The following is a 12,124-nucleotide window of genomic DNA, read 5'->3' on the forward strand; positions in this document are numbered from 1 at the left end:
ATTTATTTTCTCAAATGAAGCAAATATAAAAATCTTAATACAAACAACTCTTTTTCTTACGTAACATTAATTGCTAATTTTTTTTATGTCTTTTAATTATTATACTAAAAATGATGAATACTACCTTATAAATAAATAGAAAAAATTGTCACCATTTTTAATTGAAATTATTTACACTCTTGTAAACGCAATAAAAAACTACATTTATATATTTTTATTGTGAGTACTTTTTTATTATTTAATATGTACAAATTTTAATTTCTTGATTCATGATAAAAGTTAAAAAATAATTTTAACATTATTTTTTTTATTTAATGAGATTAAATTTTAGTGTTATTAAGTCAAATTTTTTAAACAAAAAAATATATTCATCAAGTCATTTTTTTTAGTAAGATACAGAGTACGTCCATTACATCATAACTTTAATAAGTAATATAAATTTTAAAATATTAAATAAATTATTACTTATTTATACTCTAATAATGTTTATTTTTAATACGGAAATTTATATGTATCACATGCGCATGTTTTTAGTTCCTATCACTGCTAATGTTATACTTAAAGGTAATGTAATTGTTAACTTGATATAAAATACATAAAAAAATTTTATTCGTTCATTAAATTGAAATAACTAATCTATAATACTACCAAAAATTTCGATAACTCCCTCATATTTTTTACAAATTTATGAAAACTTCCGGCCAGGGTAAAAGATAAATAAATAAATAAATTCACGTCTCTTGTGACATAGTCTAAACAATCTACATAGCTAGATAGATTTATACATACATTAATGCATATGTATGTATGTTTTTTTTTTTAACTTCTATTTTTGTTTTTTTTTGCAACAAACAGTACATAAATGATAAAACAAATTTCTTATCATGTAATTTCAAATCCACGTTAATATCAAATTTGTGTTTGCCCCTCCTAACTTTCTTTCACAGTAAAAAACAATTTACTATTTTTTTATAAAATTTTATTATTCCATTCATTGAAAAAAAAAGCATTATTTTAACTTCTTCAATATCTTTTTTTCAATTTATTTATCATGAAATTTTAAATACAACACTATTATCTGGAATGAACTCATTACCATAATTTTTTTGATAATATATTACCATAAATTTTAATTTTTATCATCATTGTCAGATTTTTCGACAGCCTAAATTTCTCAAACATATTTTGGCCCATCTATGAGAGCTGACCTGCATCACACACACTTGGCCCAACTATAACTCAACTCGGCTAACCAACAAAATGGCTACGCTAACAGCTACGTCTTCACATCCCAGCCTTTTAGTTGCAACGGGACACAAGTGACATTATCGGTGTCTGTGCACTTCTCAACTGTTCTATCCGTTGCATACCCACTGAGCAGTCCAATTTTTAGTGTATACTTAAAACAATTTTCCACAATCTTAACCCTTCACATTCATTTATAATATATATGAGTGGTTCAAATTAAAAGAAGATCACGTTCCGCTCCCTAAACTGTCATACCTGAACATCTTCCTAATTTATATATAATGAAAAAAAATATTAAAATAATTTCACTTAATTATAATTTTTTCTCTTTTTACTTTTTTTTAGTCAAACAAAAAAATTTTCTTTCTTCCTATTTTTTTATTTATTTTTTTTATCTAAATAATATAAAAAATATTTTTTTTATTTTCTTTCTTTTTATTTTTTTTTCTTTTATTTTTTTTCCTCTCATCTCTCATCTTTCATTTTCCATCCAAAGAAAGTGTTAGTCTATTAGATTGAAGCAAAAAAATTCTCCGACAAAAAATCGGTGGAAGAATTGATCGAATCGGCATTAACCGGTGAACCGCTTGAACCAGTGTTTTTTTTTAAAGATTTCTGGTTTTCATTAAAAAAAAAAAAAAAAAAGCAGCAGACCCCCCTCCCCCCTTCTCTTTCCCCCGGCCCCTCTCCTTCTTTCCCCCCTCTCTCTCTCTCTTTCTCTCTCTCTCTCTCTCTCAACCGAAACCCTATCCTAAACCAAACCCTATCAGAGTTCAGAGGCTCAGTTGCAGCCACCTTCAAACTTCAGAACCCCTTCTCTCTCCCTCTCTCTGTCCGAGCTCACCTCCCTTCCTCGCAGCCCCCACCATCGCCGAAGGCAGCAAACCCACCACTCTATTCACTGCGCGTCTCAACTCTCAACTCAGTCTCTCTTCATTGTGTGTCTGTCGTGCGCCGTCGCTGCTGCTCCGCTCCTCCCCGTGGGTCGTCGCTGCTTCTCGGCTCCTCGCAGTGGGTCGTTTCTGCTTCTCTGCCTCCTCGCCAGTCTTGCTGTTTCTTCTCTGCTTCGCGTCGTGCCTCGCCGTTACTGCTGGGTGGTCTCTGCTCCTCTGATTTTAGGTAACTCTGTCTCACACTCTCACTGCGAGCTCACTGTCATCGCGAGCACTCTGTCATAGCCGTTCATCTCTCGCCATCTCTCCGGTAAGCCAATTCTTCTTCAGTTTCATCTTTTTTTTTTCCATTAATTTTTGAGATTCTGAGCTGAGTTTGTGTTCTGAGTTTGGAATTGGATTATTTATTTAATTTGTTGAATGCTGATGTGGTTCTGAATTCAATTTAATTTGGATTCTGAGTTTGGAATTGGATTCAATTTAGTTTTTGTTGCTGATGTGTTTTCAGTTTAGTTTGGATTCAGAAATCAGAACCATGTTGCTGATTAATTGATTAGAATTACAAAAACTAAATATGATTATATACTTTGGCTCTCTTATATTTAGCAGGCTTAGGAACTTGTAATTGAATTGAATTTTTTGTTGTTGTGTTACGATGATATGGTTCTTGGTTTTCTATAATGTAGGTTAGCACGGTAACTAACTGAAGTTTGAAATGAAAATGATACTCTTGTTAGAAGTTTTTGATTACTTTATTAGTAGAAGTTATTGTTGAACTTTTTTTATTCTGATTTTTTTTTGTTGCAGATGTGATGAATATTATTGCTGATTATTTTATTTGAACTTAAAAATTAATTAGAAATTTTTTATTCTATAACCGAAAACTTTAAATGGTAAATTATGGATAAATTATTATGTGAAATTATGAAACTTTGTAATTAGTTTAGAAATTATTGAATTTGAATATTTGAAATTATATATTAAATTCTTAATAATTTTATTATATATTTAATTAAATTGGTTTAACTATGATTTGACCCTGGTTGGACCAGTCACTTGATCGGTTTAATGACGTGTTCAGTCTTGCAACCTTGGTAAAACCCTTTTTCTTTTTTTCCCCGTTTCCATTATCCATCTCACTCTTGTTTGGACCCTTTTCACTCACTCCGAAGTCTAAACCCAATTCTCCACCCGCCACCACTCTCCGCCCACCGGTGCCTACGGCGCACACCACCCTTGACGGCAGTGACGGACCTGCCACACTCTCCTCAATCTATGTATTCCTCTTTCAACTCCTATTTCATTATTCCTTGTCCTTTTAATTTATTTGTTAACTTCTCATTTTCTAGTAGTTCGTTCGAAAGAACACTATTGTTTTTATCTTTTCCTTTTTGGTCAGAATGGAAATTACTTTTTTTTTTCTCGGATTGGTATTTTGTTTCTATGAACATGTTATCTTCTAGAGATTTGTTCAAATTGCATGGCTTTGCATTGATGATTGATTTATTTATTTGGGATTCTCTTGTTTATTTTCATTAATCTGAACGAATGATTGCATTTCTGTGGAATATCATTATGTTTAATTATTTAATAGATTCTGTGATTCAATTCAATTCAAAATAATAAGCTTTTGGGACTCTCTGTCAATAAATTCTTCATTTTTGGTATTTATTTTCTCTGCATTCGTTAAAAGCGTTCAACTTGTTTGCTGGCTTCAGTTATACTCAACCATGGCTTTTCGAAGTGGATGATAATGCCCTTTTGTTTCTGCAGATTCAATGGTACTTGATCCTTTTAGAATATGAGAGTAATGAGCATTTCTGGAGGCACAACAGCACCGGCTTCTTTGTTTGCTCGTACAGAAATGCCTATTCTAGCTTTAGGTTATTCTAAGTTGAGTGCTACTGCATTGGCACTTCGGTTGCCATGTAACTGCATGAGGAGGATGCGTTTGGTTACAAAGCTTAAGTATTCTGTTGCCGATAGGACATCATCGGCCTCCAGTCATGTGGATTCACCAGCAGAGTCGCGTCCGGTGAGTAGGAGGCGGGGAGGTGGCTCGTCGTTATATATTCGTCCTAGTTTGTCAGTAATGAAGAAGGATAGGGAGGAGATGCGTGAAAAGGTTTATGAGTTTTTGCGGGGAATTGGCATTGTTCCTGATGAGCTAGATGGTCTTGAACTTCCTGTGACAGTTGATGTTATGAGGGAACGCATAGATTTTCTTCACAGTTTAGGACTTACAATTGAAGATATTAACAATTATCCACTTGTTCTTGGCTGCAGTGTCAAGAAGAATATGATTCCGGTGCTCGATTACCTTGGTAAATTGGGAGTCAGGAAATCCACATTCACTCAGTTTTTGAGGAGATACCCACAAGTGCTTCATGCGAGTGTGGTTGTGGATCTTGTGCCGGTGATCAAGTATCTTGAGGGGATGGATATAAAGCCAAATGATATTCCTTGTGTTCTCGAGAGGTACCCTGAAGTGCTAGGATTCAAACTTGAGGGAACCATGAGCACATCAGTTGCTTATTTGGTTGGGATTGGTGTATCCAGAAGAGAAGTTGGAGGGGTCTTAACTAGATATCCAGAGATTTTGGGGATGCGAGTTGGTAGAATCATCAAACCTTTTGTGGAATTTCTGGAAAGCTTGGGGATTCCAAGGTTAGCTGTTGCTAGGTTGATAGAGAAAAAACCTTATATTCTTGGATTTGGGTTAGACGAGAAGGTGAAGCCCAATGTGAAGTCCCTTGAAGAGTTTAATGTCAGGCGAACATTACTTCCCTCTATAATTGCTCAATATCCTGACATAATCGGAATCGACCTAGAACCAAAGCTTGCGAATCAGAGGAGTTTACTCAACACTGTACTTGACGTGGATCCTAATGATTTCGGAAGAATTGTTGAGAAGATGCCGCAGGTAGTTAGCCTCACCAAAGGACCTATGCTGAAACATGTTGATTTTCTTAAGGATTGTGGATTTTCTTTAGAGCAAATGAGGAAGATGATTGTTGGATGCCCTCAACTGCTCGCTTTAAACATCGACATTATGAAACTTAGCTTTGATTACTTCCAAATAGATATGAAAAGGTCATTGGAAGACTTGGTTATTTTCCCAGCATTCTTCACGTATGGTCTGGAGTCAACTGTAAAACCAAGGCATAAGGTGATTGCTAAGAAAGGATTAAAGTGTTCTCTTTCATGGATGCTTAATTGTTCTGATGAGAAGTTTGAGCAACGAATGGAATATGACACTATTGATATGGAGGAGATGGAAACTGAACCATCATTTGATATGAATTCACTGATGCAACCAAGGAATGATGAATCGGGTTCTGACTATGAAGATTATGATGATAGTGATGATGATTAAATGATGGCGCAACTTCAACTAGTCTACCTGGGCAATAATAATTGCTCAACTATCGTTTTTGTATCATTGAAAAGGTAAATTGTTACAGGGGCCCATTTTCGGTTTTTCCAATTGTTTGTATTGTATATCTTATGCTTGTTTATTTGATAAGATAAAGGAGTAAATTTATAAGTTGAAGATAAAGCAGAGTGATGCTCAATATCATCTATAGTATTCTTAATGCTGAAGTTCTTGAGAAATGTGAATGAGAAGTTGACTCAATAACTAAGCATAAAAACTAAGAGTGACTATAATCCTTTTATTTTAAAGGAGAACCGCCTTTGTTATTTATTTTTGTTCTCTTTGGATTCTCGTCACATGTTTAAATTAAACAAGAGGCAATTCTTGTAAAGTAAGGCCATTTCCCTGTCTTTGACATGTTAAGAGCATATCGGATTCCACTGTAATATGTATATCACTTTACCTTCTTGTGATATTGTCTTCTCTATATTCAAGTTCATGCATGTCAGCCTAAGTGATACATATATCATTTTCCCTTTCTGCATTCTATTAGTTCAACTCCATGCTTGTCAGCATGGGATTAAGGATTGTGGAGTGTGGCATCTACCGTGTCCTTTTGTTTATGACCATGCACAAGTACGTTTTTCTTGACTTTTAGCAAGCATATTATTCAACATCCATTATGTTTGTTTGCATTGCGAAGCATTCTTCAAAATTTGATGCATACAATTGAAATTTTCATTGTATCTTATCCTTTGTCGTGTATCATGATGTTCAAGGACTTCAAGCAATTGTTTGATTTTCTTTGCTCATGGAGTTTAGTTGAGTTTTTCTTGGATACTAATATGTATCGTTCTATTTTTCCAGCTATTCTCGTATAACAAGGAACCAAGTGACATGTTTGGCACCTGGCAACCAACTTAGGTATGTGTTAAAATTGTGAAGGGTACCTATGATTTAAGAATAGGAAAAATACAGAGTTTTCTCTCCATCAGTTTCTGGCTTGTTCATGGTGTTATTTTAATGAGTAAACACCCAAATTAGTCCCCAACCAATTTCAGATTGGACATTTTTGGTTCTCAACAAATTTTTATTCTCTAGAAGTCCTCGAGTATTATTTCCGTCAAACAGATTGGTCCCTCCGTTGTTTTCAATTAAATTTTTAATATGCATGTTGGGCAAATAAATCCCTAACAGATTTATTATAAACAATTAAGTCTCAAAAAATATTATTATAAGACAAATTAGTTTCCTTTCAAAACAACAGAAGGACCAATCTATATTGGGGTCATTCTTAAAGATTTCTAGAGAATAAAATTTGTTAAGAGCAAAGTATTCAATCTAGAATTCTTTGAGGATTAATCCGTGTATTTAGTCTGTTTTAATTTGATAGGAAAAGACCCTTGTTAGAGGTTAGTGACCATCTTACTTCTCTGTATTATCATTTTTCTTTTGTTATGTGTGAAGAAGTATATCTTGTATCTCTTTCTTCCTTGCTATTATTAAGTGATCCTTGAAACGCTCTCTTGATGTGGTTGAAGAAAAGCAATGTCGATGCAAATTCAATTTTTTTTTTAATTGGAGTTTGTATAATAAAAGTAATAATAATATTCTTTCTACTACTACTATTATGAGCACCATATTATCTCATCTCACGTGCTGACCAAAAAGGCAAATTCAGGAATAGAAAAATGAAACTAGGAAAGATACTTTTCATATAAAGATGACGTAGTTATAGTTTAATTTAAAGCTATATTGCAATACTAAACTATTGGTAGCTAGTCTGAATGTCAAAAACACCAATTCCAACTTTAACTTTACCAAGATAACATTCTTTATTCACTTTAGCCATCAGCAGCTTCATATTCCAGTCGATAAGAGAAATACTGTGCGTCCTTATTCTGCTATCTTATTGAATTAACAGTAAGAACCCATATGGGTTGGTCCCACATCTCGTCAAACGGTAGAGGGGTGTATGTTTGCTCGTTATGCAAGATAAGGATCGTTTGGTAATGCTAGACGTGGAGGTAATTTTTTCTTGTTGAATATGAATGTTAAGCTATATGATAGGACTTAATGGTATTGTCTTATCTATGTGATCGATTTCATCTAGTGAGATAAGATTTTATTGTTGCTACTGTTATTAAATATGAATGTTAAGCTTGAAAAACAAAAAATCATGAAAAGTATTAGGTGAATAAGTTATTTTTATAAATAAGCTTAATAAAATCTTTTTTTTCTTTTTATGCGTCTTTTCTTTTTTTTCAACTGGTTTTTATTGTTTTAATAAATCATTAGACTAATTTAATTGAATTTGGTTTTCAAAATGACTTGATCATCACCAAAAAAATCTCTAGTGCTTTCTCCAATGTGCAGATCCTTTAGTCTTTGGTGTTCGGAAAGGAGTTCAAGTGAGAAAGTATGAGAATTAAACTATTCAAGGGAAGATGGAACAGATATAGTTTTGTATTTCTTTCCACTTTAAAGGCAAGTTTATGAAAAGTCCAAAATTAAAATAACTATAAATAATTGCATACATTGTGAAGTCGTTCCATAACCTGCCTAGAAAAATGGTGGGAGTGAGACTATTGGGAACTTAATCATTTAACTGAAAAGAAAAGGTAAAATAGCCTAAAGGAGAATGAGAATCTAGCTTTATAATTCGCTTTAATAAAGGTAGCTAAAGAATGGATTTTACGATTGTTACAAGGCATAAGCATGATAACACAATTCATGACCGAAAGATGATGATCATGCCTCTTTTACTTTCCTTGAAGCTAGCAATTTAGAGAAGGGCGGTATTTTAAGGAAAGTGACTTGTGGGAGATTCAATCTCAAAATTGTTATCATAGTTGACATGTTAGAAAAATTACATGTTGAAACGTGTTTTACTTGATTGTTATTATTTTGTTACTTAGATACTGTAGTCTTATAAATCTGAAAATTTTAAGACCTATAGAACGTTCTAGCCTAAGACGAGATTCTGAAAATCTGAGTAAGTGCTAATTTAGCCGCTAGTTCATTGCCATTTACCCTCGTGGTAAAATTAGGTTGACTGCAAGATTACGAGCACATATTAAAATTACTTGATTGTTATTATGCTCTGGTGATGAAGGTAATTCCCTTCTTCACATGATGAAAGTGACGTGTGGGCGATGAATGACGCGTGTGGGTGGCGATGCGATGGTTGACAAATCGGTTCTGTTCGATGACAATTCCATCAGTTTTTTCTCTCTAAATTTTGAAATTGGTAGTTAAGTTTAAGGTAGAAATTCAGTTGACTTTATGTGAAGTTGATAGTTAAGAACTGTTAAATAAAAATTTAATCAAATTTAGATGATAATTTAGATGATAATTCACCTAAGTTTTTTTTTGTCAAGTGGATTAGATAATTCTCAATTTTAGGTACTCTAAATGAATTGGACAACTCTCTAATTCTAAGTACAATACATAGCCACACATTCTCTACATATTTACCAATTTTTTCTCTTCAACTGTAGTCGATAGATCCAAAACCTTTGAGATGGGGAGAAAGAAAAATACCATGTGACCTAAGTTTAATCTTATAGTAATGACGATAATTTGTTTATTGGATTGTTTTTGGTAGTGTTGCCTATTTTTGTTAGGGGTTACCGTTTTTGTTTCTAATGTTAAGTGTGTTTCTCATTTTTTATTTTAGCTGTTTTATATTGAGGTTTTTGGTACGAGGACAAGATTTTTGAAGCGGCATTTTTAGCTTTCCCATGGATGAGAAGACCGAAGTGGCGTTCAAGTCCAAACAAAATGGTTCTAATCTAATTAAAATTCAAGAGTAAACTATTGTTTTTATTCTAATGTTTTGGATAAGTTTTAAAATTGTCTTTAACGTTTTAATCGTCCTATTTAAGTATCTAACGTTTTAAAATTGATTCAATGTTGTCCTGTTGTTAGGGATCCGTTAACAGAATTGGTGGCGGAACAAAATTGAGATAATTTTAAAATATTAGAGACTTAAATAGGATAAAAAAATTGGAAACAAAAATGATACATAGAAATAAATTTTAATTTTATATTTCAATAATATCAATTTTTTACTGTACATAATATTTAATTATTTTTTAATCACATATAAGTAAATTACAGTTAATCACATTACTTTCATTCTAAATAAATAATTTTTTTTATAATTTTACTCTTAAAGTAATGTAATTTTTTATAAATAAATAAATTTTATACTTTCATTCTAAATAATGTAATTTTACTTTCATTACTTAATCACATTATTTATAATTTTTTTTTATAATTTTACACTTTCATTCTAATCGCATTACATTATTTATTTAGAATGAAAGTGTAAAATTTATTTATTTATAACAAAATTATATTACTTTAAGTGTAAAATTATAAAAAAATAAATTTATTTAGAATGAAAGTAATGTGATTAAGTGTAATTTACTTAGATGTGATTAAAAATAATTGAATACTATGTACAGTAAAAAATTGATATTATTGAAATATAAAATTAAAATTTATTTCTATGTATCATTTTTGTCCCCAATGTTTTCGTCCTATTTAAGTTCTTAACGTTTCAAAATCATCTCAATTTTGTCTCGCCGTCAATTCTGTTAACAGATCCCTAACGGCAGGACAACATTGAGTCAATTTTAAAACGTTAAGGATTTAAATAGGACAATTAAAACATTAGAGACAACTTTAGGATTTACTCTAAACGTTGAAGACAAAAACCATACTTTATTCAAATTCAAAATGACTAAACCAGGATGAAAAAAAAAATTGAGTTGATTTTATTTAAGGACACAGAACATTGTCACTTTATCAAACCGCCATAACGCATTTTGTGGAGATTAAAAATCGCTACAAAACCAAAAAAAAAAACCAGCAATTTAGCATGTTTTTTATAATGGAGGTGGGAAGGAGTCTTTTATAACTTGTTGAAAAACTAGGTAAACTGATGGAGAGAGTAGTTCACCGAATCTTTTGGCAAACTGAGTGAACTAGACACACTTCCAAGATATTGGGTGAATTGCGTACAAGGCAAAAAAAAAAAAAAATAGATCTCAATAAATAATATTTTTTATTTTTGAATATAAATAATTTTTTAATACATATAAGAAAAAAATTTCCTCCTAATAAAAGCCCAATAGCAACAAAAAGACCAACCCAATAGTATACATAATTAACATAATATTAATCCAACAGATTCTTGCCACTCCATAGCGTAAACACACCACATCAGTCCTACAGGTTCTTGCCTCATTTCCTGTCTTGGCATCTCACAGCAGGTAACCACACGCGTTCGTCTCTTAGTCAAACCAATTCATTTCAGCACCTGCTGGAAAAAAAAAAGAAGCTTTGAACATAATGATGATGAACAACTAAAAGGGTCAAATATAAAAATTGTCACAAAAAATTTAAATCAGATAAATAAGTCATTTGATAAATATAAAATTTTTTTGTTATTTATAAAAAATATAATATTTATTGATTATTTTGTTCTATTTTCAAACTATTTAGAATTATTTTGTCGACGTGTTATAAAATAACTAAATAAATAAATAAAGAAAATGTAACAAATATAATATAAAGAAATATAAAGAGAGTGAAAGAAGTATTGCAACATAAGAGAGAGAGAGAGTTATTTTAATGATATGTTGTTGTGTAATATCAACGGAGGCTTAACCTCCTTTTATAGGCATATAGAAGGAATATTTTCAACCTTTATTAATTTTATTCTCTCTTGAGAATGTAATCCTCATATAGGAAATGGGCATCCACGTCCCATACTTATCACAACACTCCCCATTGGATGACCTAGGATTATTGCCTCGTTAAAACCTTACTAAAGAAAAATCCAGTGAGAAAAAACCTTAGTGAAGAAAAAAGAGTATAATATCCTTTGTGATGGGGCTGCCTCATTAAAAACTTTGTCAAGAAAAACCCAATGGAAAAAAAACCTGACCAAGAAAAAAAGTGTACAGTCTCCCCCTCTTACCGACATCATTTAATGTCTCGAAATCGGCGCATCCCAATCTCATGTACCAATCTTTCAAATGAGGATTTTGAGAGTGACTTTGTGAATAAATCTACCAGATTGTCACTTGAGCGGATCTGTTGGACATCAATTGTCCCCTAATTTTGAAGATCATGAGTGAAGAAGAATTTGGGAGAAATATGCTTTGTTCTATCACCTTTGATGTATCCACCCTTAAGTTGAGCAATGCATGCTGTATTATCTTCAAACAGGACAGTTGGAGCTATCTTATGATCAATCAGTCCACATGATGACAGAATATATTAAATCAGACTCCTCAGCCAAAAACACTCGCGATTAACTTCATGTATTGCTAGTATTTCGGCATGATTAAAGGAAGTTGCCGCAATCGTCTGTTTTGTGGACCTTCATGATATAGTTGTTCCACCATATGTGAACAAGTATCCTGTTTGAGATCTCCCTTTGTGCGGATCAGACAAGTATCCAGCATCAGCATAGCCAACTAACTGTGACTTGGATTCATATGGATAAAACAATCCTATATCAATCGTTCCATGAAGATATCAAAAGATTTGTTTGATTCCACTCCAATGTCTTCTGGTTGGAGAGGAACTA

The 12,124-nt window shown here is 32.3% G+C and overlaps 1 protein-coding gene across 6 annotated transcripts; it reads left to right on the forward strand.

Moving 5' to 3' along the window:
* The first annotated feature begins 1,918 nt into the window (after positions 1-1,918).
* Positions 1,919-8,689, forward strand: LOC130941234 (transcription termination factor MTERF4, chloroplastic). 6 transcript variants are annotated; one of them, XM_057869654.1, is made up of 5 exons: positions 1,919-2,451; positions 3,915-5,591; positions 6,385-6,441; positions 7,442-7,544; positions 7,894-8,689. In XM_057869654.1, the coding sequence occupies exon 2, from the start codon at positions 3,943-3,945 to the stop codon at positions 5,515-5,517; it is 1,575 nt and encodes a 524-aa protein (XP_057725637.1). In that variant the 5' UTR covers positions 1,919-2,451; positions 3,915-3,942; the 3' UTR covers positions 5,518-5,591; positions 6,385-6,441; positions 7,442-7,544; positions 7,894-8,689. The 6 variants fall into 6 exon arrangements, with proteins under 6 accessions (XP_057725637.1, XP_057725639.1, XP_057725635.1 ...); XM_057869656.1 differs by lacking the exon at positions 7,894-8,689 and adding an exon at positions 6,071-6,153 and having other exon boundaries at positions 7,442-7,790; XM_057869652.1 differs by lacking the exon at positions 7,894-8,689 and having other exon boundaries at positions 7,442-7,770.
* The last annotated feature ends 3,435 nt before the right edge of the window (positions 8,690-12,124 follow it).

Source organism: Arachis stenosperma, chromosome 7 (genome assembly GCF_014773155.1).
Source record: "Arachis stenosperma cultivar V10309 chromosome 7, arast.V10309.gnm1.PFL2, whole genome shotgun sequence".
Classification (NCBI taxonomy): Eukaryota; Viridiplantae; Streptophyta; class Magnoliopsida; order Fabales; family Fabaceae; genus Arachis; species Arachis stenosperma.

Bases quoted from the DNA above. Each gene is read 5' to 3' on its own strand.
- LOC130941234 (XM_057869654.1), top strand. From the start codon at position 3,943: ATGAGAGTAATGAGCATTTCTGGAGGCACAACAGCACCGGCTTCTTTG.